Here is a 27,624-nt window from a genome sequence, read left to right as displayed (position 1 = left end):
TTTATTTGTAAAATACATTTAATCCCTTTATATTTGGGCAAACCAAAGTCTACAAGAGTAGAGAGGGTTGAGATTTAAGTGGCAGTGAGGCCTGAGTGTGTTACCAGGTTCAACATGCAGCAACATGGACAGACTCTGTCAGAGACACACAGCTAGTGGGTGTCGTTTTTTTGGCTCATGATGTATTGAAGGTTTGATTTCCTCCCAGTCCGCACTGCCACTAAAATCTTCCACCCTCTGTTCTGACTCCTTTGACGACGTACCGGACAAAGATATCACAATACAAAGAGCGAGAAAAGGCATATATTGTCTTTTTACAGCCTTCATTATTTTCATTAGTACAATACGTCAGAGCTGTAAATATTACAAGACACTTTTTACTGCTTCTCAGTTTAAGTATGAGATGTTAACAAGACAAGTTTTAGTTGGCGGACAAATGCTGTGATAATATGGAGGGTTACACGGGATGACAAGATGGTTCGTTGTGAGTATGTGTTTATGACACGTTGCTGCGTAAATGTCAGTGGCAGATGGATCAAGAAGGAACAGACCACAGCACCACGTATTTTTAAGCTCATGTGGTGGAAGAACACCCCACTGGACTAAATAGTGAGCATGTTCATTTGCCAGGTGGAGTCAACACTGTAGTGTTAATGTGCCTGCACTGTCTTCTACTACTACAAACATCAGCACTGCTATTAGCCTGAGACTATTAAAAAAAGAGCAGACACAAGAGCATAAACACTTGCAATATCAAATTTTACACAACAGCCCTGAAAAACACCATTAATGTGTGAAACAGACAAATGTATTAACACGAGCGATGAATATGACTTGGTTACGTATTAATGATGAATTATAGTTAAGGGGAGGGATATGATGGAACTACAGCTGGGCCAGGTGCGAGTTTTCACTGGTCGACTCCAGAAGTCTCTGCACCTGGACAAAAACACTTCCAGAGCACATTCCCTCTTCCCTCCAACCTTCATGCTAAGCTAATCTAGTCACCCACTGGCTCTAGCTTTCAAATTTTTACCCCAAGACACGAGAGTGGTATGGACCCTCTCATCTTACATCTGATGTGGATTTGAGTCAAGACAGTGATCTGTGGGATGGGGGGAGTGCGTTTGTGTTACGTTCACTCCACGTGGTGTGGTGAGGCCGATGCTAGTGGCGGACTAATAAACCATCATCTGGTCTCAGTCTGGGGCAAGCTGAATAAGCAGAGTGCAGGAAGAATACAGGAGAAGAATTTACTGTAATATCCATGCTCATGCAGTCATAAAGCACTGTTAATATATATATTTATATACAGTTTATACATAACAGTGAAAAAAAAAACATCTATAAAACCAAGAATATAAGAGCATGTTCATAGGCAAGGAGGCAGTAAACAACTAACGAATCCCTAAAGGATTAAAGCACCAGGACTGGTAAGAGAAATTTATGTGTGACAGTGTGATATAATACGAATCTACTTATCAGATTAGGATAGAACTGGTCAAATATGCAGAACAGCATCTGTGACTAACAAAACATTTGTCGACAGTGTCATGAAAATGCTCAATGGAGGGTGTTTTTTACGTTGTCTTCTCAACCAGCTGACTAAATCCAGCAAGCAATATATATGTGAAGTTTCCTGCTTATAAAAGAAAAGAGAGTGAATGAGACAGCGACTGCAACGTCGACCTTCCTTCATTTGCACGTCTGCTGGCAGCCCCCCTGTAGCTTTAGTACACCGGGCTGTTGCGGATCCCGCAGCACAACACCATGCTGAAGATCATCTCAAAGATCTGAGAGGAGGAACATACACAGAGGTGCTGGTTAGATATCCACTATAAAAAATCTACAATTGTCAGTTCCATCAAAGCAATATTCAAGCCTAAATAAGCACTGCAGCAATCCAAATAAAACTTACAGCAATGGTTTGACATTCTGAGAAATATGTTTGGGTTTTTTTTAGTATCAAAAAGACGATACTAATTATTATTAGACTGGACTCATATGTACTGTATATGTTGGGTCAATGCTTGACTGTGGGCGTGCCCAGCATTCCGTGCCGGCACTTTTGTCATACAACATAGCTGGCTTTCAAGCTACCGGGCCATGCTAACCGTTAATACATACTAAAGAGACATACAGGGTAATGGTTTTAGGGGAACTTACATCATGAAACAATTTATTGAGAAACAACAAGACTCAATGTCTGCTAAGAGACACACAATTCCTTATAAAAAAGGAGTTGACTCTTTCCCACATTCACAGGTAAAGAAAACACTCACCAAAGAGCCTAATGTATATTCATGTGCCATTGAAACTATTTACTCCTGTTTGAATGACACTCATATAGGGGAATATGAACATGTCAAATGTTGGAAACAAAAGTATAGACGCCCAGTGAAGTAGATCATTACTGGCGCAGGCAGGAAATCTATCTGTTAATTGCTCTGGTTTACTGACATGTTTTTATTTTCTGTTTAAGCATTGGTAACATTACTTCCCTGTTTTGTGGCCATACAAAAGAACTGTTACGAAGCTGCATAGTAAAGAAACAAGACATTTTAAAATCCTATCAGTAAAGCATTGTGTAGTGATTACTGTTGAAGTTAGTGCCAGTCACTGTACCGGTGTCTTAGGTTACTGATGCAGCTGAACCAGCATCAATTTTGAATGATCTCTTTTATACATTGTACTTATAATCATTTATTCATTGCATCAATGAATGAGCAGCGTTGGCCCACACAACACCCACATCCATGACTACGCGTCACCATGTGGTGGAGGTTAAATCAAACATGCTTAAGGTTTGACATCAGTGACGTGCTGCTTCATGTCCTCACCATAATAACTGCCACCACCAGAGCGGCGATACCGATCAGGTAAACCTTATCTGAGAACAGCTCCTGGATCCTTGTGTGGCAACTCTGCAGAGGAAAAACATCAAAACATCAAAACATGAATTTATATCTGCTTCAAAACAGCTATAAAACCTCACCTGCTCTGATTGAGGATAAAGAGAAAACTAAGATCCATGTTTTAGTATTTAGGTATTATTCTACAGTCATTAGTCTTTTTCACTCAGGGCTGTAATCAGTGTATTATGGCAAATGCACATAAGCAGGAGTTAATAAGATAATTATTGATATCTTTTAAAACCTGTTTACAAAGACCTGCCTTATGAGATACAGTTGCTTGTTGAGATTTATGTTCTCACACAGGACATGCGTAGTTTAACAGTGATGATAGAGGCAGATCAGTGCTTCTTTTCAGGCCCCTGACTCCGCAGACAGGTGTAACTGATCACGTTTAAGGAACAGTTTGACATTGTGGGAAATATATTTATTCCCTTTCTTACCTAGAGAAGGATGAGAAGATTGATACCATGCATGTGCTGTAATCGAGCTCAAGCCAGAGCAAATGAATTTAGCAGCACCGTATACACGCTAATGAAATATTATATCTTGTTTGTTTGATCCATACAAAACCATCAAAGTAAAACAAGTTGTGGTTTTCACAGGGAGTCATGAGCTGTAGCTGTTTCTTCCTGAGACCAGCCAGGAGCCGGGACTTGCCAGAATCTGGTCCAACACGTGACTCCTCCCTTAACCACAAATTGTTGTTTTTAGATTTCTGTTGTGGATGGAAATGTCCACTGAGCAAACACTGAAAGTGTTAGAGGTTTGTTCTGTTGTGTATGGATTTAACACACGATACAGCCTGTTAATTAATATGATTCAGAAGTGTTGGCTACACACCCAGGCTTCAAAACTTAACACCAAGATATATAAGCTCATAACTTCTCAGCTCCAGCTCTGTACACAACACAGATGTGTGAAAAGAATCAATCCTTTCATCTGACTCTGTTAGAATGTGAATAAGCATATTTCTATGTTGAACTGTTCCTACATTTATTGTGTATTTATAAGTATTGTGTTGGTTCCAAACGAATCATGTGCAAATTCATTTCAAACCAATTTGACTTTTTATAAAGACTCTGTATGTCAGACAAATATTTCTTTCCTCTCCCATCTGCAGATCAGATAACTTGAAGGGCTCCCGATGAAAAGGATGAGGAATACGCTGCGGTGACATGGTTTTGTTCTTGTTAATGATCTGGGTTTTGACAAATACTTTAATGCAAACTACTCAAAATGTCAGTTTTTCTTACGTTCCTGCACAGTTGCTGCATGTGGTGATAAAACAGTTGAGCTGGAAGATGACACTTACGACGTTTATTTTACTGCTGGGGCAGATGTCAGTTATGCCAAGCGAGTCTGTGAGGGTCGTCATAATCGACGTCCCCAGGCCTTTACCACAGCAGTTCAGCTGAAACACAAAGACAACATAGTAAAGATCCTACAAATGTGTTCAAAGCTCATTTCTATATGAAAATATTTAATTTTGCCTCATTTATCATACATAATTTCATTCATGTGAAACAATAAGAAAAACTAATACCCTTATGAGACCCACACATTTTGGATTACGACCCATGGTACAGTATAAGGACATATATCATACAGGACAACACCATTATGACCTCATCAGGTCACAACTGTACATTTCCTCTGATTTTATAAAATCTACGAGAAATAAGGATGGTATTTTTTTCTTACTCTAGTGTTCATACTTTCATTTCCACGTTTCTCTATACATAATATTTTGTCTGTAGTGAAATTAGTATACAATGTACATATTTTCAGTTTTTCCATTTTATTTTATTTTCTATTTAATATATGTTTCATTCTATTTTCATACTTTGATGTGTTCTCATTCTGCAACGAGTACATTTCCCAAGCAGGATCCATTACGTTTATCTTATCTTATATTACTCATGTGTTTCACAAGTTTAGATTATCATGTTTTTTGTTTTCAGAGCTGTTGACCCAATTTTGGAGAAGCATCCGTAGGCCACTGACACTAAGGCTGGTTATAAGCGCCCACATGTGAGAGAAAAAATGTATGTGCAAACGTTAAAAAAAAACCTTATTAGCAAAATTCAGTGTACAAAATAATAATGAATAGTAGGAGAAACATGAAAAGAAGGACCTTTGGAGTCAGTAGCTTTTTAGAAAAAAAGCTATATCAAAGTCAGTGCACCGCTGTTGTTTAAATGAGTGAAATGTGTTTGATCAATACAAAATATAATAAAAGCTTATTAAAGACAAACTGCAGAATACGAACTGTGACACTGAAACACAAAAACTGTGCTATTGTTGTCCCGACAGTGTGTCAGTAGTAAACACAGCTCTGCCTTGTGGCGAGGTTTAAGTATTACATGTCATATGTATCTAGGTCAGTTGCACACCTGCTGCTCCACTGAAGGGTCCCAGCCTTCACAGGGGTCTTTACTATTTATTTTTAGTTGTGCAAAATTGACCTGACAACCTAAAGGAGATGGTTTTAACAAATTAAGCATGTGGTTAATTTATGTTTGAAAATAAAAATAAATCTTGATTGACATTTATAACCTAGAAGTACATTTATATTTTATATTAACATAAATGATAGATTCTATATTTACCGTCTCATGGAACACCTTGAGCACAGAGGCAGTCGTCTGCTTCTTCTGGTCACTGAGGCTTGTAGTCATGGCATTGTCATACACAGAGTCATAGAAGTTGATCATCTCCTTCGACACCTGAAACAGAAGCAAGGATATTTGTGTGGGCTCTGACTCAAAACTTAATGGTGTTGTTACCCGAGTTCAAGCTCAGATGTATAAAAGTCCTATTTAAGTATTAGTAAAGCACTATTTTTGTACTTGTTTGAAAAAGAAGGACAGGATGGACATGCAACAAACATCAAGGGCTTTCCAGAAACAGGAACAGAGCATCCATAACTGATGGTAAATCAAACGAGCACAAATGTAATTTCCGGCAACCATCTCTGTTTGGATTAGGTAATACAGTCACAATGTGGTAAATTAGATTTAAAAATCAAATTTTTTTTTATCCAGATGGTAAAAGGCATCTTTGAGGATTCTGGAAATTAAGATGCTCTGTATTGGAAATAAATGAGGTGACAACTGGGATAGACATGCATGTATGGCAGATTAAAGTATAATAATATATATTCTTACAGGGTAATCTTAAAAAAATTGCATACTCAAAACAACATTGGACAGCTGAGAGATAATTTAATTTTACATGTTTAAGCTCAGAGGTGTCAGTCATTTTGAAATGGGTTAAATTGGCCATTGAACCAAGACTGAGGGGCCTTGGTCAGGATGGGGACCAAGAACCAAACCACGACACTCTAACAGATGTCCTCTGCAGAGATTTAGAGAACCTCCTGGAAGGATGACCACTCTGGTCTGATCAGAAAAAGGATTCGACAAAAAAATACTGAGTTAATGCCTTCTGAATACTTTTGTGAATGAGAGTTTTTTTTTGATTATTAAAATATTTGGATAAATTATTAAAATATTTTCACTTTGGTTATTGAGTGTACATTACAGGGCAACAGTGACAAAATCTATTTATATAAAATCAAATCAAGTGTATGAAAAGGAAAAAGGGTCTAAATAATTTGTAAAGCAACTGTTTTTATTGTACTTTGGGGCTCAATGTTGAATAGCTATTTCATTTAGCATGTTTGTAGTCTTACAGTGTCTTTGTGCATGAAGCCCCAGATTCCAGCTGCAACTTCACATGCGAACAGGATGACCAGGCAGGCGAAGAACTGCAGGAGAGGACAGAGAAACATAAGATAATTGAGGAGATGTTTTGTAAAGAGTGTGTGTGTTATTAAGTAAAATGCATTGAGCATTCTAGAGGTCTAACAAACATCAAGTGCACTTCTTCCCTGAAAAATGGAAAGCCGCTTTATTTAAAGGTTACACGAGGTATTCATCGCCACTAGATGTCGCACTAGCATCTAAACACAAAACAAATGCTTTGTGGCTACACCTCCCCTCCCTTCCTGTTCCGAGCAGGGTGTTCCCTATACAGTCTATGGGTATTGTGAAGCCCAGTGAAAACAGCACAAATAACACATACAACCAGAAACACAGCTGAACAACAGCCTAAAAAAGTGTCTGAGCCTCTGTGTGAAATACTTCGGTTGCTAAATGTGTGTTTTAAAAGTGCAATACTTACTCAACAGGCCTGCATGATGGCTGGAGCCCAGTGTGGAAATAGGGCTAATATTGGGTGACGTGTCCACTTAGGTGTCATGTAAAAGATTTTCAGATCCTTATGAAACCACCATAGCATAATTTAGTCCACTACAGTGTCTGCATATTGACACTACACTGCAGACGCAGAACAAATGCCCCTACTCCTGTATATCTTTATGTAGATAATCTCATTTTAATCCTGTAACACAAGTTTTTAATATGATACAAGACATATAATGAGCATAATAATCAGTCAACACCATGGCAGAGTATTTCTATCTTCTGCACTGTTTATGATGTTCTAAAAAAACTGTATCAGAAAGCCTGGGTCTCATATTTCATATTTAATAACCTAATCACAACAACTTGCAGGGTGGGGTAATGGAAAGCCTCTGATAATGCCGATTTCACAGTAGTAGTATTATGAGGGCTATCAGAGAAGCCAGTGAAGCTTAATGTCATTATGTTAAAGTTAGCTAAGGTAGCTTGTAACGGGTGATATATTAAATACTCTCTCTGTTACTCCCTCTAGAATAAATACAGGAAAGTAACTCTATCGTTAAGGGGTTTAAACAATGTTAAGAGAGGAACTTTCAGTATTTCAAACTCAGCATTGTTTGCAACCATGTTCTCAAGTCAACTTGCAGTCGTCTTCTTCCCTGACTTTGTAGGTACTATCCTGCTAATCTTGGCATCTTACCTTCTCACATGTTGATCAGTATAATATTGTAAAACCTTGGTCTGTGTGTTATATCATCAGTGCGTCGTCATGTGCAAGAAAAAACACAACCAGGACACACTCATTGGCAAACAATTCCATGAATCTACTAGGAGTGTAATACTCCAGAGGGAACCTTTAAAGGTGATAGATGTGATTGTGACTCACAGTTCCCAAAAGACACTGAGACTCCTGGATGGCGCCATAGCAACCAAGGAAACCGACCACCATCATCACTGCACCGACAGCGATCAGGATGTGGACACCTGGACAGATAGATGGACAGAAAACATTGACTGATTAGTATCCATGGCAACACACATACATTTAGAGGTTTTAGAAACCTTCACATTCTGCTACTGAGGGAAGAAGTAATCAGCTATAAAAAGGATGGAAACTGCAAGGGAAGCTGTGCAAAAAACCCAATGAGTCATGATCCAGTTCTGCTCACAGGAAGTTGTTCTGTGTATTCTTACACAAAGTATGCATGCTCCGTAATTCACATCTTTCTTTTTTTCCTTCCCTCGTGGTTATACCATCAGATGACTGCAGATTAAGATTGTGTGGCTAATGAAGGGGGTGCAGCATGGAAAGAAAGACGTGAGAATGTACTCAAATGCCTCTTCAGAAACAGTCATTAGTATTTCTCTTAGCTCTGTTCTTCTCAGGAGGTGTGTGGTGTAAATCCAAATCTGTATATTTTGTTTTGTTTTCATTTTAAGCAGGATGGAAAGATAGAACTGGAGAGGAGATACAAGGTATTATATTATAGCTGTTCTGTGGGTTTTAATATAAATTCTAAGCACATATAAAAGGATCTCATACAAATATTTATCCTTTCTGAATTTGTTCAGTAGTCTGTGAGAAAAAAAACATAACAGAAAATCACTTCACTTTTCCCCCTTTCTTTTAAGACCACTCTGCTGTTTTAGCAACTTTTACTCATAAATAATGGCTCAAGACTTTCCTACATTGTTAAACAGGTTTCTCCACGCAGCAGTTTAGTTTCCATTCATTGCAGTAAACATGAAAAAAACATTCTACTAACAGAGTAGCGGAGTGCTTAAGTGAGGTCATCTATTACAGTGATTACATATGGTTTTAATGCTTTTGAACGCGCATACACATTTGAGAAGTCAAACGCTAATTGGTTGTGCATTCATGTGCCGGTAAAAGGCTCGGAAATGTCAGATATTAGCGTTAGCTGATGATGAGTGTTGCTTCAGCCAACAAAATAAGCAAACACGCCCATGATGAAGAGGAAAATACAAACTTAGGAGCCCCTTCAAATATAATGGTGCTGTACAAATGTAGAGGCAAGAGGCATCCTTTAACAAAACCCCAATGACAAAAAAATCTACCAATAAAGTGTTCAATATTAAATGGAATTATAAGAAATGTCTAAAATATATAATTGAGCTCAAGGTGTTTTCAATAATTTGAGATTAAACTCAACTAATATTCATGGTGTTTCATAATTTTATTCATGTATTTTTCATATAATTTATTCCACTGTGTCTTTTTCTATTTGATTAAGATTGATAACTTTTGGGCTTCCAAAATAACAAATTACCCAACTCAATTCTATCCATCTTAATCATTTCTGGTGAACAATGAATAACTGAAGTACAAATGTGGACGTCAGTGTATATGGTTGTGAATGCAGCTCTCTCTGTGTTCAGTCTCAGCATCATTACTCCTGCTTGTCAGCTCAGACAAAATTCGATTGTAGACCACTAACTGCTCCTGTACCTCGTATACATCATCCCCCATCTCTTTTCTACCCACAGAGCCACTCACATACTCAGGCTAATTTATAAATTGATATCTTGGCATCTGACCAAGTGCTCCTTCAATCTCTTGCATTGTGGCTCTCTAGTCTGACACAGTCGTCCTGCAATTCTGTTTGGCGATCTCAGCCTCTCCCTCTCTTGCTACAACACCACCACCCGTCCTTTCTGTATAATACAGTTGCTCATTCAAAATTATGCTCGCAATAATTCCATTTACTTAAATTTATTCTTCTGTCCGTCTTTATTTAATTTTCTCATGGATCCACCCTTGCTTCCATCCATCAGGCCTTCTGTATCTCCCCCGTTCATTCTGAGGAGGAGCTGATTGCCATGAGATGCTGCATAAAGACAACATGACGTGCGATCATGGAGGAAGTGAGTAGTGATAAGAAATGGTTCCCAAACTTTTAGCTTTTGAATTTTTATCAGAATGGGCTTTTAATCTTTATAGCTCTATAAGTGGAAGTGTTTTTGAACCAAAGTGCATCTGGGATGTCTGAAACCCCACACTCCCACACCATTTTGAGGTTGTACTTAATGGAGACAGAGTGTTGTGTGTTGAGATGTGCGTTCGTGTGCCTTACATTTCATCTGCGAAAAAAGGCACAACAAAAGCAGCACATTAACTAGCAGATGCTTTAAGGTGCTGTACTGAGCATAGGTCAACCGTGCTTTAGAAGTAGCCAGAGCCCACTACACAAACACACTTGATAACTGAGGAAAACAGACTTGGGTACACTTCATGCCCTGTTCATCTATCCTGAGTGATCAGATCACAAGTGGACAGCTCTAAGTACATTTCTGAACACGCAGTGAGGACAAAATAGCAATCTGATCACTCAGACCACATTTGATGGTGGTCTGGGACGTATGTGGTTACCTGACCTGCTACAGTTTCATAATGAACAAAAAGTATTTTTTATCAGTTCATGTGTCTGACTGGCTAAAAACAATCATTTGGTCTTGTGTATTTGTATATAGAACAGGGAAGTGAGATCTACCCACAAATGATCACTGTTGACAGATTCTTATGCCAGGTGCGAAGTGACGTACTTGGAGCTGTCCACTTGTGATTGGATCCTCCCTGCACAGGGCCACAGACGGGTGTGACATAAAAAAACCCCCTGCTGAAATGTTTTCTGTGTAGACATGCAGTTAGAGGGAAGATTGTGTGCCAACTGAAGTGTGCACTGTTTTGGCAGACTTTTCCACTATCTTCTGGTAGATTACGGGTATTCATGGAGATTCTGAAGGGCTGGAAATGAACTAAACTCTTCATAAGAGTTTACAGCCATGTTAGCAGCTCTTGGAGGCTGTACTTAGGCACAGTGGTGCTTTCAGCTAAGTATGCTAACATTTACTAAACAGCACTAAACACCAATTACAGCTGAGGCCGACAGGAATGTCAATGGGTTTGCAGGTATTCAGTGATAAACCAAAGTATCAGACAAACACATTTTGACTTGTTGATGGAACAAAAACCAAAGTCAAGACACGATCAGTATCACAGTTTGTTCAATTGTGTAGATGAAACCTTGGGCCCAAATTTTAAGGACAAGGGAAAGCAAACTCATTGGAAGTAATTCTCTCTAGACCATGAATGTCTGACAAAAACCTCATGGCAATTCATCCAATATTTTGGAAGATATTTCACTCGGACATAAAAAATAGAAAGCAGCTGATCCAGTGATTTTCTTTAGCAAAAAAAAAGAAAAGAAAGGCAAATATTTCAAAGTCTACTTTTAGTTTTTTTAAACATTCCACAATTTTTATCAGGGATGGAGTTTGCACTGTCGTCGTGGATGGGGCAGGTCACATATGGCAAAGAAATGTATATATTACACAGACGATTGTGTGCCAATGTATATTTGTATTTTTAGAGATTCATCAAATATTTAAAACCCTTTTTGTCTTTTATAATGAGCAAGAAACCACATCCACCGTTGTTTTTTAAGTCAGTCAATAGAGTTGGTTTGGCTCCAATAGGGAGTTTCCCTAAGGTGATGAAGCTAACATAACAATGAAAGTCCAAATATTTTCATGCAGATGCAATTAGCTGCTTTGCTGAAGTCATCCGACTATTGTTTACTATACGAAGCCTTCCTCTCTGTTGCTTCCTGTTCCCTGTTATATTTCGGTAGTTTATTATGTATACTGCAGTCCAACCATGTAAAGACACCCACAATTCTGACTTGAGATTGTGGTGGATATGGCCAAGAAAAGACCTTTAAGATGGTATTTTATTGAGGACACTGAAAGACCTCAGCCTGTCAACAGCAAACTCATGAACACATTACATTTACATGTAACAGGTAGGAGGTATTATACTATTTATAATATTATGACCTTTAATTCCTCATTATGAGGACGTGACTTGAGAAAAATCATTCAATAACTTTGACTAAATCTCGGTACAATGTAGTAGGCCGTAAGAGGACACATATTTTTAAGTTTAAATACAGTAAGCAGAATATCTTTTATTTAAATCAAGTGCCAAATATGTTTGGTCCGACAGAAGTTACACGATTGAGGCTTTGTATTGGTTTTCAGAAACACTACTGAGTCAGGTCTGTTATCTGATAAAAACTGAAACATTTGTAGCCATGGTCAAGATTGGCATCAACCACCATTCTCGTGACAGTCGCTAACTATGTCACAAACATTTTGGGGGTTTTTCAACTGATAATTTTTACGTTGGGACTTTTCGGGGAACAGATTTCAGTGATACTCAGGGTAGTCAAAAGTATATGTACCATAAGTCTAATTCTTCAGAAAAGCAAGAGGTTGGTCGCCATTTAGTAATTGTGAGTGGGTAGGGGTGAGAGAAAAGAAAAGAAGATGAAGGAGTTCATATTGAAAAGTTCCTGGCAGCAGGAGACGAAGACAGGGGGAGGGGAAGGGAGGAAAATAAAGGGCCAACACAGTTAAAGGGAGGGAGGGAGGGAGGGGGGAGGGAAGGACTAAAGGAAAAATGAGGAGAAGTGAGACAGCGCGACTGGAACACTAACCACAACCAGATGGGGAAGTAATGGGCAACGACAGTGGAAAGAAACCGAGCGGAGTGAAGGAAAGGAAAACTTTCAAAAAGGAGGGAAGAAGAGGGGTAGGGCCGGGGCCGGGGAGGAGGGGGGTGGCGGCTAGTGAGGAATTCTTTCCTGCACCGACTGGGCTGTTTCTCCCCTTCTTGGGAATGAGAGGGAGGCTTTATGTAATGGGTAAGATGTGATAACTGAGGCTGTTTCAGAGAAAGTTCCTTAGTCGTTCCCCCCTTTTTCACTGAACACAGCTATGCAGCCTCAGAGTACGACAAAAACAAAGTTTCAAACATCCCCTCGAGTCGACTGTTTTGGACGTTGCAGCACCACAGCACCGAACGTCTCTCAGTGAGTGAGTCAGTCAGTGAGACAGTGCGTGAGTCACAATGGAGAATTCTGGGAGTTTCCACCACTCGCACATTTCTTCGAAAAGAGCACCTAGTGACAAATCTACAGTATGTCAGTTCACATGTGGCGTTAGAATGCACCTCCTGTGATCACTTGTAAATGGATCTCACTTCCTCGCTCTATATGCAAAATAAACACACCATTTCTGTCCACAAAGACCAAATCATATTGTTTCTAAACCCGACTACAGATATTCCCAATATCAACGTGTTTGTGTCTTTGACAATTTAATGGCCAACACCTCCAAATGTGGTCTGAGGTCTTAAACCTAGAGCTGTCCACTTGTTATTGTATCACTCAGAACAGATGCTAATTCCAGCTCTAGGCAGGCCTATTATGATTAATGTTAAACAATGCATGCTGGTTAGGAACCTTGTTCAACTTTCGCTGGTGCTGAAGAATGTTCCAATATCATGTGACATTAAAACCTTGTAGGAGCAAAGCAGCTGCAGTTTTCTGAGTCAGGGGCTGTGGTCACTCTCTGACAACTGAATTTTGTCCTACTTGGCTTAAGGCTTCACTGACACACATTGTGACATGTAGCTTGTTCTTATCAAGATCCTTTATCTCATATCTTTTCCAAAGGGGATGCAATTTATTTGATCTCCTCCTTTTTGGCAATTGAATTTTTTTAGTTCAAAAACAGTAATGTCCTTATTTCTTTTTGTCCTCCTAGTTCTATCCCAATATGGTGGCCCTTATTTCTTTGTTGCCGAGTCTATGGTTCTCAATAAAACAGAAACAACTAATCTTTCTATCAGTGTAGCTCCAGCAGGTTTTGCATGACCTTTCACTCACACACTTTAATCCTTTGTCCTAGATGTTTTCTAACTTTTATGTATGACCTGAAAATGTCTTCATACTTTTATATATATGACCTGAAAATGATTTACAACAACATTGAGGGCTGTGGGGGATCAGTCATTGTATTGAGCTAATTGACAACTACAGGAGGTAGAATGTGTCTGGCTTGACTTCAGTCTTCTTACACTCAACCCCTGCTGCAGTCCCAGGCAGTTCATGTTGATCATCATGTCAGCTGAAGTCAGCAGAAGTCGAAAACGAATGCCCCAAAGAGCCGCTTTCACATATCCAAAGCAACCCTGAACTTTTCTTGAGTTCAGTTGGAGATGTATGTGTGAACCCAAACCACTGTGAAACCACTTAACCCTACTAGCTCCTGAACACAAAGTCTGTGTAATGTCTGATTGAGCTGATGTGTGAATAGAGCAGATCATTATCCAGATGATGCACAGCGAGTCAGTGGGCATGTAACAGAGTATTTCCAGTAACGCAGGACATGTCTCATGCTGAATATCTCTGATTGTGTAAAACAGAAACTCTAGACTAGATCTAGACCTGATTTAAACATAGAAACACATTCAGAGTTCCTATGGAAAATGGCTGAGAAACACATTCTGTAACTTGAAGTTTCTCTCTGAGGGATCGTCTTACATATAAATAAAGCCAATATCTTAGCACAGCTGTCGTCCTTAAATTATGTGTTTAGCGAGTTTGTCAGGCGATGTGATTATAAAATCAGGATTGTGCAGAGCCTGTGCGGAGCAGAAGCTTGGAAGTGACTCCTGCATGACATGTTGTCTTAATGGGTCGCCTCTCAGTCTCTATTTCACACTTGTTCTGTTGTCTGACATCAGACAGCGAAAAGCATGTTCATTAGATGGGTTTTATTGTGACTTCAGCCGTATTAAATTAGTGTGTAAGTGAGCACAGGGAGTCGGAGAGGTCAGGTAACAAATGACGCCATGAAACTTCTTCTGAGAGTCGAATAGAGAGTTGTGTGGGGGTGTAAGTTTTTTTTTCAGAGTCATATGATGAGCTGTGTGTCCTCTGGCAGACCTGGTCACAAGTAGCTGGTGATGTGGCTGAGGCGGGGCAGCCCCACATAATCATAATGGTTTTCACACCAGTTTAACAGTCTCACATCCAGGTTACTGGGGGTCAGCTCTGTAAATCCTGCACTGTACGTGCATCATGAATTTCAGGTTAATGTTTTGTGAGTTTATATGTCGGCGGCTGTCATAAATGTTACCAGTTGTTGTAAATGGCTTCAGATCCAAATAAGGAACATGGCTCCACATCCTTTCTGATATATGATTGACAGCCATTAGTCTAATCAGGGTTGAAAGGTGGCGACTTCAACTGCTGTGGAGTGTATGGGGGAATAGTGTAGGACTCACTGTAAGACTTCAACAGATCCTTTTCCGAATAACAAATGATATTTGTGTGCAGCACAGACCACACGCACCAAGCAGAACTGGGCACAGAAGGGAAGACTACCGGTGAACTTTGCGTTTGTGCAACCTAATGCACACTGTGGTCTAACTAATTTATCATTTACTCAATGTTTACTTGGTGTCAGTGTCCAGACTAACTGACATCAGGTCAAAGAAGTTGTTTGTTTGGCTACATTTAGTTAAAACTCGTGACCAAAGAGTCAATCTTTCAATTCATTATGTGATTTTGTGCATGTATAGAATGTATGTAATTAATTCAAACCAAAGATTTGGTGTACAAAGAGTAAGTTACAACAAAGTAAATCTCTTTACAAACATACATATAATACTATGACTGCTATTTGAAATATTTAGCAGTTCAAATAAAAGTGACGTTTAATTAATTTATAATGAATATCACAGTGAGGTTAAACAATAGAGTCTTGTAGATGAAGGATATACACTTATGTTCATTAATTGGTAATGTAGACCTATCACTTTAACATTAAAGGAATGATGTACCATTAATGGTTTCAGGATACAGCTGTGCTGTTCCTATGGGAAGTTTCCTTTTCGTATGACTGTATTTCTTTACAACAGCATTCATCAATGAGGTTCCAATGAGTAGTATGATGAAAAGTAAACCTGCTTAAACGTGGGTAACACAGATTTGATATAGAAGTATGGTCTGTTGCAGAGATCAGAAAATCTGTCAGGATAAACATCAACTTGTATTTTGAAAATTGTATTGCTGTTTTGAACACCCTAATATGAGCATAGTGTATGGGCATTTAATTTGACTAAATCCACAGAGTAACTATGTTAACTGTCTGATTAGTGGACAAAGCAGTGTCTCCGTGCGGAAGAATGCAAATAAACTAAAAAGCCAGAAACACATACTTTGACCTGTGTGTTCAGAGTGTTTGAGAAGAGATTCACCATTAGAGAAAGAGACAGTGTGGAGACAGATGAAGAGAAAATATGAATTAGACACATACTGATGTAGAAGGTGCTGGGGGCATGGGCTCCCTCAAATTCCAGCTCCAGCAGGTTGCTTGTCTTGGGGTCGTGTCTCAACCACAGGGCCACGCCCAGGATTACTCCTCCTGCAAGCTAACACATACAACACAACATGTTATTAATTAATTGTATATTCAATTCAGTTAATTGCACAACATTCTGCTAAACAGAAACAATATCCAAACCTGTAAAGATAATTGATTAACAGGTTAGATCTCATATGTTCATCCTTACATAAGCCCTAGTGTAAAAACAGTCTGTGCAACAAGATAAGTAACAGCTTGAGATATAGTAGTATCAATCTTCTCATCCCACTTAAGAAAACGATTAATTACTCCAAAATTATAGGCACCTCAAAATCGTATACTTAGTTTTTCATTCTTTAATCACATTAAATAAGTGAGGTTCTGTTCATATCAAAGCAAGCCACACAAGCTGGATGTAAAAGGGATATTGAGTTACTGTTAACTTAGAGTCTGAAAGCAGACACACAACTGTGCTACTAGATGAAGTTGTTTTGGTGTCTAGTATCCACCATCCGGATGCACCTTTTAACATCAAGTAGCTTTATGGACAGCATCACTTATTCTCATTACAGGGGGATCAAAGAAAATGACTAGAGAGCCCAAGCTCCGCTCATTCTCTGCGTTATTTCTTCTCACTGGCTTTAGGACACACAAGCAGAGAAGAGGAGGATATTAGGGATATTTTGTGTCAATACTTTGGGAATTACACTTCTTTCCCGGTGTTAGACAGAGTTAGAGCTGGATGGTTTAGCTAACCTGGATTTCTCTCGTGTTATCAAAGAACAAAGGGCCAACACAGTTACCTCCAATACCTCCCAATTAGGCCGGACATTTATTGAAACTGATATTTATAACCTCAAACCGACCGAATTTTGCTCATGTCGGTTAATACGTTAATACTTTCCCCAATGCGAGCATTCATGAACTGTCAGGTTTCAGCTTCGTTCCGTATCCAGGACTTGTAGTTTGATTGCTCTAATCCTTAGAGGGAAGCAAATATGTGCAAGAACTACAACTAGTCCAAATATTTAAAGGCAATGTTTGGCAAACCGTCTCAGTTCAGTAAACCTTTATATTTAACTCTGGCAAAAGGAAGAGAAATCCCAAAAATATTGAACTACTCCTGTAGATTAAGTATAAGTTATTTAAATTTACAAACAGGTTATAGGCAAAGCAGTCAACATGAGGAACTCTTTGTTCACTTTTATCCTGACATCATCTACCAAACAGTTTCCTCAGGGAAACCTAGCACATTTTGCAATGTAACTTTGCTACTGAAATGTATTGTTCTTTAGGCCTTCCTGAGCCCATTTGTTTAGCCCAGGACAAAGAAATCCTAAATATAACTAGAGTTAGCATTCACCACAACCGGCACACAGGAACAAGCATCACTACACACAGCAGCGGTAAAATAAACCACTGACCAGCACAACACACACCCTTCCGCGCCATATGAGTTTGGACATTTTAATATACATAGATACTTGGATGTTAAAAAAGAGAATTTGGCCAAATAGAATAACTTAATTAAACTAGCCAACGCTTGTTTCTGTGAAACGATCTGGAAAAAATAAAAATAAAACAGGCCGAGTCATCCCGCTCCCTCCCCATACTCCTCCTCTAAGTGAGGTCCATTCCAGAGCTAAGGCCAGCAGCTGCCTAGCAACCAGATAACAACACCATAACTGGCAAGAGCGTAAAAATTCAACACATGCACACACATGCACACTTTAAGTGAACTCCCCACCGACCACATGACTTACCACTGAGATGAGTCACTGAAGTACATGAAGGCACATGAAACCAGATTTTTTTGAGCGGTGTAAGTAACAGTATTTTTATAAATGATGAATGGAGGGAGAACCCAGACAGGACAAAACTGAAATTCATTATCTCAACAAATGTAACTAGGCTAAGGGGTAGAGTCTTGGTTCCAACTTAGTTGCAGCTGCAAGGACACTCAGAAGGGAGTGACTCACACAGACACAGATATCAGTAGCCAGTAGCTAGAAATTAATAAACTAGTTAATCACAAATCCATAAGATGGCCTTGGAGACATAGTCAAGGTATAGGTCGTTTGACATCTTTAACTGTTTTAGACAGGGAAATCCCTCAAACTTGAATGAAATTTAGTGGAATTAGTCAGAAGACTCAGGACCCATGCCTAACATACATGCTAACAAGACACTCTCTTGGCTGCTTTTGACTGAGTGGTCTGATAGAGCTGAAGCTGAGTGACACTCTGTCTTTTTTTGAACAGTAAATTTTGATCAATTACTTGAATTAAGGACATTTTTAAAGCAAACATTTCTCAATATCATGGTTACAGCTTCCTAGTTGTAAATATGTTTAGTCGTTTATGATAATAAACTGACTACCACTGATTTTTCAACAGAAAATCTGAAGATGAATATCTGACTGAAACTAACTAGCTAGTTTCAGCCTATAATCCAATAAAGTATTATAACATGCATTTTGTAGCAATTATTTTTAACTGCAGATATTTTGACATATCACAGCAGGAAAAGCCGATTAAACTCAGGTCATTAATAATGGCTGCATTCAATTCAGGGCTTTAGCAACAGAGCCCTGGCATTGTGCATGCACTGGCTCAGCTTAGTGGGAATTTTTGTCTGTGTTGTCTGACATGAAAAGGGCCTTTTGAAAAGGACTAATTTGTCAAACCTCATTCAGGCTTCATAAAATAATTTATCGGATTTGAAATAGATTACTCAGCCAACGACAAAGGTGTTTTCACTTATCTCTCCTTGTTTTATATGCTGTACACCAAGAAGAGGTACACGACCCAATCTTAACCTCAGAAAAGACCAATCAGCCTGACAACATCTATTATTAACAAGCTGGGAGATCACTTTTATTGTGAATGTTGTTAGTGGGGAATCTCCAGAACTCATTAGTTGCTCTTCAAGGCCACACCTACATACTGTGTACTCCTACATTTTTGTTTGAAAACAAACTAATTCTGTTCACACAAGCGTTTTGGTGCAGTATCAGTTTTAATTCCCGCCCATACTAACATGCACGCCCAGCTGGACAAAGTAATTGTCGCAGTTGGCTCAAATAATCATTTTTCTCCTTGATATGACGGAAAAGACCCAATCAGCAAGTGGTTCTGTCTACATCATCGTTTCCAAACATCTCCACTTCTCTTTCCAGACAAAACCGCTACCGCCACATTTTCAAACTAAAACAAGGTCAGCAGCGTTTTCTAACTTCTCTGCTTTAGTGGCTACAAGACTCTACACTGGAGTAGTGTGGATGCATCACTATATTGACAATAGTTCACCTGTGCAGACTTCACATAGACCTACATTAATTTCCTAAAGTCTTACTCCAAGCATAACTACTACTTGTCTAGCCGAAAACATTACCCTCCCACTAGACTACACTGAACCAAATATATGCCTTTTCTTCAATTGAGGACACAGATTTTGTCCCCAATTGATTGGATTGTAATCTGAAATTTGTCCCCAAAGGTGTTGATGTGATATGATGTATAACACATATACACACACAGTACTTTGGTATGATTCAGTCCAACATACTAGCATACTCGTGTTTATGTAACAATTCAACGACAGTTCCTAGCTGTTTTCAGGAAAGTCCTGAGGATTGTTTTTCTAAACTCATTGTCAGCCTTACACTTTTATAAAATTAAGTATTCATCATGTGTATTTGTCTTGGTATATCTTAACCTAATTTGCCAGGATTTACATGTATTTTGTTGGGAACTGTTTTGAAATGAAATTATTACGAATTTTCTTCAGTAAATAAGCTGAATAAGATGACAATCTAAGACACTGGGGTGTCAAAATAAGAACAAAATTATATTTTATTAAACACCAACTTCTTACTGAATTTAATTCTAATTAGGAAAAGACAATTTAGAAAGTATAAACTCACACTAAAGAAAGGGATGGTAATTTCCAATACCAGGTCAATACAGTGAACTGATCCAATACCAGTGCATTAAAAAATATATTTAAATAGTGTATTTTAACAGTTGTATGTGACTGATTGTGTATGGAAGTGATGATTGCTATCATGGTTGTACAGCCTGACTTAGGTTAAACCCTTTTAAAAAACAAATACATATAAAAGAATGAATGCCATAGAACTTCTAATCTAGTTTGACAATCGTAACTGAAAAAGAACACAAATAAATAAACCTATGAATACACAACAATTAATTTCTTGAAACAGCTTGAAACTACAGTCTTGAATGTGGTCCATGTGGCCATTTTACTTGTGGGACTTTCCAGTGTGAAATATTGCCAAATTACTGACACTATTAACAAATTGCTGCCAGATTGCTGACACAAAAACTGACAGCTAGTTTCCTGCTAACGCTACACTACCGGAAACCACATCTACGATGTTGTAATGGATCGGTACACAGATTCCTCTGCAGTATTGGAGGCATTTTCAACGCTGGTACTGGTATCAAAATATCTCTACTAACCACGTGCAACAGTGAAATGATACTGAAACTATAAAGTTGCTTCTTCAAAAAGCACGTGGTGTGACAAGTTTCCCTGCCAGCTCTCCCTCAAGTGTCTATTTCTGCCTACCGGCCAGAGTACAGGGGTTTGTAGAATGCTGGGCATGCTGGAGGAGGGGGAGTGGGGGCTGGGTGTTGTCTGCTGTTCCCATAAAACTCCTATACCACCACACAGAGGCATCCCCCTCCTATCCACCAACCCCCACTTCGACCCCATGTAGCCTCTTAACCCTCTCAGTGTCCAGTGTGATTTATAGAAACAGGAGGTCTCCCATTTAAAGAGGCAGCCTGCACTCTTGGCTGCTCAGTAACGGCACATCGCAGTCAAAGCATCTTTACAGATGGACTAGACATGTCTGCCCTGACAGATCCTTTCACAGAGCTCTTCAGAGCAGCCAATAAAACTAAAAGCCCTAATGTGTTAAAAAGAAAGACAGACCTAAAGGGATGCTGTAATGCAATCACATTAAAGTCACTTTTCGGGTGTATTACTAACACTATATCCGGGTCTATATATTGTATGAATCACACACACCCTTTTTTGTTATTTTCATCACAGGGGTAACCGGGACGCAACAGGAGAAAGTCCATCAACTCCATGAACCAAGCAATCACATAACCAGAATACTACCCAGACTAACTGAACTTGGTGTGATGTGAATATTGCATTGAATTCAATTCAGGGGGCTGATGGCAAACCAAATAGCAAGGTTAAAAACATAGCCTAATGAAATTAAAGAAACCAAATCTCAATCACTTAACTCTAACTAAACAAGAGAAAGAAAACTTTATAAAACTGACAACCTCAGCCCTGCTGGTTTCACAGGAACAAAAGCAATCAGCATGGCAACAGGCTACTAACCACCCTTATCAAAGGGATGATAACATAAGGTGGTTGGTTTGTCATACCAGCAGTCAACAAGAAAAAGCTAAAGTTTTTCACTTAGTTTAAAAGTTCCAAACACAAACTTTTTTTCATAATGACACTTTACTTTGAACAGAGCCGGTGCCAGGATGTCCCTGAGCCAACTGACTTGTGATGGCGATGCTCTCGGAAAGAGCAGAAATAATCCAGTACATTTCGTTCGGGTCTGGTCAACTCTATTCTACTTGTTTTTCTTCCAGGAGCCAGAAGGAGAGGGCACAGTGTGTGGCCCAACACAAGACTGGATGGACTGTCTGAAGATCTAGAGTCTGCAAATTCCTGGTTGCTTTCTCCCTTCACTATCTAGACATGGCAGTGTTGGTACTGTAGCTTTATTATTAACGCTGTGGTCTCTTACCACTGAAGGATGGTCCTGCAATAAGCAATACAGAGCCAATTGGTCATCACAGCCGCTTTTCAACAGCAGCACTTAAACTGCCATTCTTCACTGATAATGGCTGTCAGGGGGACACCATCGGAAGTAACAGTTTTTCCTGTCAGTCTCCAACATCTTTTAGTGGCTTGTTAGAAATACGACTACTGCTTGAATTAAAAGCTAATATATTTAAACAATAAGAAAAAAAGTATATAATTACAATTATCCTTGGTTTACAATCAATTATAGTGTAACACAATATGAAATACACTGGGGGCGAATTGACAGTATAATTTAGCTTACAATAATGACTGTTGTTTCTGAATATGATCTAAAACTGGCTGTATTTCTATTTTTATTCATATAAAAGCATTTCTATAGAGACATTTTTATACAATAAGATGTAAGGAAATGCAGTTTTAATGTTTTTATTAATTGTCTGGTTGGGCTATTGAAAATACAAAAAAGAGAAGGGACAACAAAATTGACGTTTAACGAACAATTGCAAACAATGACGAGTCAATAATAATTACTTGGTTTAGTTTACTAGTTAAGTTTACTTAGTTTAGTAAGGAAAGATAGCAAATATTCTGTGGTTGTAGTTTCTACGTCGTTGCTGCTTCTGTTGTATATTATTGAGAATTTAATATGTTTGGGTTTTGGATTGTTGCTAACAAAACAAGACATTTGAAGAAGAGACCTTGTGCTCTCAGAACTAAAGAGTTTGTAACTATATTTTGTGAATTTCATTAAGTGAGAGATAAATTTAAAAAAAGATCAGTCAATAATGAAAGTAATAACTTGTTGCAATGCTATAAGTAAAGTGTCTACAGCTGTCTGAGACAGCAAATGTTATGCATGTGTAACAGGACATCAGGACAATGCAACACAGATTTATTTTTAATGCACCAGAACACGGGTTGTTTAAAAAATGTAACACGTGTAACAACATGAGTACAGCCCTTCGAAACTCTCCCCACTGGCTTCCTTATTTGTTAATGAAGCTATTTCTAAACTGGGAGACCTGTCTGGAACATGTCAGCCAGTGGCACTTACAGGACTATTAACACTGATGTCTTGTAAAATGCCTCGACCCATTCTGCATACGATTTTCACGATTGCAGGTCAAATTGATCAAGATCATGTCATGTATGTGAATTGTTGCAAACAAAACCCACCATTAGCTGTCCCACAGTGATAACTGTCAAAGACAGATGGTAAAATGTGAGCTAGAAGAGAATGAACTTAAACATGGGCAAAGAGACGATTTTCTGTTTCTTTTCATAATTGTATTGTGCTATAATAACTTGCTCTGTGTATATTTTATGTTTTTTTCTATCAACCACTTTGCTCAAGACTGAGTAAGTATTTCAATTTAGATATAAGTAATTATTACATGGATCATCATGAGATGTGGTTCAGATATCCATGGCAACAATAAAGGCTTTCTATTCTTTTTAACAACATCATAGGTTTGACTTTAAGCTTTAGCTATTGGGTGGCATGCCATGTAATTTGATACAGACATTCATGTCCCTCTGAGGATAAAGTTATAACTAAGTGAGATTTTCATCCAGAGCCATCAGTAGGTTTAACTTATTATTGGTTCTTTGGTTTATGGCCAAATGCAAAACTAATGACTTTTCTATGTGAATACTGATTTGGACATTGATTGATGTGGCAGTGGCCAAAGCATCAACGTTTTTGAAGCATTCTGCTCAGCCCCATTTGTTACACTGGTAAAGTAATGAGTGCTCCCCTGTCTGCATCCACTGTGGGGTTGGGTAGAGAGAAGAGCAAAGGATGGCATTTTTGTGGTTATATCTTCCTGTATCTTGACACAACCGAGTGGTTTTGGTCTCGGTTTAAGAAACACTTAGGCTTGTTTTCTTCTCTGTTTTGCACCAGTCTCTTCTCAGGAGTTTTAAAAAAAATAACAACAAGAGAGCCCCACTTTTCTATCAAGGCTCTGACTGCTGAATTTTAAAAAGGACCAAAGAGAGAAAGAAACGTGAGATGAGGAGTTGTCTGAGAACAAAGTGAGAGCAGCAGCTCTTACGTAAGGAGAGTAAAACTAAACACCCACAAACGTTTCCATGATCCATCACCAAGCACAGGGCCTTGACTCACCAAATGAAAACCACCAAGAATCCCCCCCTTTTAAAACACACACCCACACACACACACACACACACACTGGGAGGAGGATTTAGTCCAAACAAAGCTCCTCTCCGAACAAACTACCGAATGCGCCAAGAAGATTTAACTCTAAACTGTTAAAGCGCCTGTTTATGTTACACACACACATTATTACACTTGTCTATAGAAATCCGTTTCGTTTAATTCTGATTTATCAACCACTCTACGTGTTGGTGTGTCGTGTTCAGCTCGGTGGAACCTGGCCAGTTAAGACTCGCCTTTGAGTCACTTTATTTGATTTGCCTAATTTCGCCATGTTTCCCCGTAGTGGTGAAAAAGGGCTGTAGCACGGTTCTTCCGGTTAGTGTGGTCATGATGAATCACGGCTGTAAACCGTTTAAAGGACTACATTAGATTCGTGTAAAGATGTTTTTGGTCTCATCCAGCGTCGTCCATTCATCCAGGGCTCGGCCGCCTAAACGAGCCCGGACCGCTAACTACAAAGAGGGGCGGCGCTGCCCTGCACCGACACACAGCGTGTGAAAACCACGCGCACAACAACAGAAAAGCCCACGCGAGCTTACCCAGAAGATGAAGTTGAAGAAGAAGAGCAGGTACTTGATACATTTGGTGCAGCCTTCGACTCCCATGGTTATTTCAGACATATACACTGGGCACAGAGTTGACCAGACGGTGGCGACGGGGCAGTGCGGAGCTCCACGACGGGTACTGAGCTGAGTCTCAACCGGGGATCCTGAGTCTGACTTCAGCTCCCAGACCGAGGCAACACCCAGCTCCTCCTCCCGCCCTCACAGCCCCTGCTCCCCGCCGCCATCCACTCAGCGCGGCCGCATCTGACTGACAGGCAGCGGGCCAATCAGAGCCGCGGAGCCGCCCACGCGTCTCTCCTGATTCGCGGAAATGGTCTGCCCATAGACTGGATACAAGAGTGAGCTGGGCTAATGTACCACGGATACAACGTTCAGCTCTGCTGGGCCATAATGTGCCGCAGGACACACAATCTAACATAAATGCACCAGATGCATGAACCGCATATTACCTGAGACTGCCAGGGAAATGGTACATTCACCACACAGTCATGTAATCTGTTTTTATTTGGAACATTACAGGGATAGTTCACAGAAACACGAAAACTCACTTATTACCGACTCATCACTATGCCGAGGGAGGGGTGGGTGAAGTGTTCGAGTCCACAAAACACTTTTGGAGTCTCAGGGGTAAACAACGTTACAGCCAAATCCAATACAATCAGAGTAGCTGGGGACCACTTCTTCAAACGTAAAAAAACAACTGACAAAAACCTAAGCGGTGTCAATGACACCATGTTTTAAGCCTAAATGTCAGCCGTGATCGACACGCGAACACGGCTCTAAAGAGGGTATCAGAGGACATTTAGGCTAAGAGTCGAATTTGAATGACGGGGCTTTCTACGGGGCAGTATGGAGGCATGTTATTTGTGACTCCCTTGAACTACATTTCTTACCTAAACTTTAGCTTTGTATGACTGACTTTGATGGCAGCTACATTATTATAATTTTTTCGTTTGAAGAATTGGTCTACATTTACTGCAATTGTATTGGATTTGGCTGCTACACTGTTTACCCCTGAGACTCCAAAAGTGTTTTGAGGACTCAAACACTTCACCCACCCCTCCATCGGCATAGTGATGAGTAGATAATGAGTGAATTTTCACTTTTGGGTGAATTATCCCTTTAACCATCCCATCTAAATGCCTAACCTAAACCTAATTCTAAACCTTACACTAAAACGAAATCTTAACACTCAAACAGCCAATTGAATTTGTGAGGACCAGATAATATGCCACTAATCACAAATTACCTAATTGATCCATCTGTATATTGGGCTATAGATAATTACTATTAGCATTTATGCTATTGGTATTAGTATTAGAACACACATCTGTCAGGAATGTAGTGAGTTTAAATCCACCAGTAGTCATCTTAATATGGTATGGCATAATAATATGGTATTGCATAATAGATTACGTTCATGTTATTACCAGACATAAATATTTTCATTAATGTCTCATATTAGATAGATGGTTTGATAGACTATTTACAGATGGTTAGAGTATGAAATATTGATTTTATTGTCTGGTATGGAATAAAATGTCCAGGGGATGGCGCAATTTCGCTGGTGTAGAGATCATCAGCATCACGGTGATGATGAAACGTGCCAAACGATAAAACCAAGTGACCAGTTTAGTATTGATTGTTTTACTTACCTATGAGATGGACAGAAATTCAACCTGACAGTATTTGAATGTAAATTTGACCCAATAACACCATCTCTCTTAATAAGTGATGTTCTTGATGCACACTAATGTTTATTATAACAATTGAGAACTAATGAACTGTATGAGCTCTGATGTTTAAACTAATAGAAATGTTTCACAGGTATGTCTGACATGGGGGCAGAGAGTGTCAAGACCACAGTGTGGTCTGGGCTAGTAAATAAAATAAATGTAATATATCATTAGTAATCTTACACCATTAAAATGTTGTACTCCAGCAGGAGTTTTGTTTCAGTGTCACTTTTGTTTAGTATCTCAGTATAATGAAACCAACTGTGAAAGTGAGGTAGCTGGGTTCAGATGCTGGGATGTCTTCTATATTCTATGTACCGGTATAGGTTTTGTGGGTATTGCTCACCATCTGGTGTCTCCTGCCTCAAACAGCCACAGATACAATGATCAAGATCCAAATTCTCATCCAATACTTAGGGAACTCTTTGGAGTTATTGGAGTCCCTGACTGCAAAGTTGCTGCAGGGCTTCACATGGAGGGCACATCATGCCAGGTGTCAGTGTTGAGTTGAATGCCTCAGCAATGCACAGATGTGTGGTTCCATTGAAACCACCATCCTACATGAGAAAAGATGAAATATGAGTTGGGTTAGGGTTAGGTGTCTTTTGTGTCTCTTTTTGTACTTGCACGAAGATGTAATGTTTATGGAACTGCATCTATTCTGTGTATTAAATTACTTAGGGCTGCAACTAAAGATTATTTTCATCTTTTATTAATTTAAAGATATTTTTTTCAATTGTTATTCAGTTATGTTAAGAATAGTAAAATTTTAAAGTGATGTGTAATGTAAATTCAGTTGCAATTTTCAAAAGCACAAGTTGAGTTCAAATAACTTGTTTGTTCTGATCAAAAACTGAAAGTGTTTATTTTATTTTCATGAAAAACAAAACTTTATTTAAATAGCACCATTCAAACAATTCAAAACAGTACAAAATATAGTACAACATTGAAAATCAA

The 27,624-nt window shown here is 39.1% G+C and overlaps 1 protein-coding gene across 1 annotated transcript; it reads right to left on the bottom strand.

Moving 5' to 3' along the window:
• Positions 1-25,117, bottom strand: LOC117757074 (CD81 antigen-like). The gene is made up of 8 exons (XM_034577821.1): positions 24,905-25,117; positions 16,310-16,424; positions 8,007-8,104; positions 6,610-6,684; positions 5,525-5,641; positions 4,228-4,326; positions 2,841-2,924; positions 1-1,793 (listed from the first exon to the last, which is right to left on the bottom strand). The coding sequence occupies exons 1-8, from the start codon at positions 24,983-24,985 to the stop codon at positions 1,731-1,733; spliced, it is 732 nt and encodes a 243-aa protein (XP_034433712.1). The 5' UTR covers positions 24,986-25,117; the 3' UTR covers positions 1-1,730.
• Between the last annotated feature and the right edge of the window lie 2,507 nt (positions 25,118-27,624).

The sequence above is a fragment of the Hippoglossus hippoglossus genome, chromosome 3 (genome assembly GCF_009819705.1).
Source record: "Hippoglossus hippoglossus isolate fHipHip1 chromosome 3, fHipHip1.pri, whole genome shotgun sequence".
NCBI lineage: Eukaryota > Metazoa > Chordata > Actinopteri > Pleuronectiformes > Pleuronectidae > Hippoglossus > Hippoglossus hippoglossus.
The sequence above is the reverse complement of the archived record's forward strand: the minus strand, read 5'-3'. Positions and strand labels throughout refer to the sequence as shown.

What these genes read in the sequence shown, in the direction of transcription:
- LOC117757074 (XM_034577821.1), bottom strand. Translation starts at nt 24,985, where the DNA reads ATGTCTGAAATAACCATGGGAGTCGAAGGCTGCACCAAATGTATCAAG. An exon ending in GCTTCATGCACAAAGACACT is followed by an intron (nt 5,642 to 6,609) that starts GTAAGACTACAA and finishes CTTCTGTTTCAG; the next exon opens with GTGTCGAAGGAGATGATCAA. An exon ending in CCAGCAGTAAAATAAACGTC is followed by an intron (nt 2,925 to 4,227) that starts GTAAGTGTCATC and finishes TTTCCTCTGCAG; the next exon opens with AGTTGCCACACAAGGATCCA.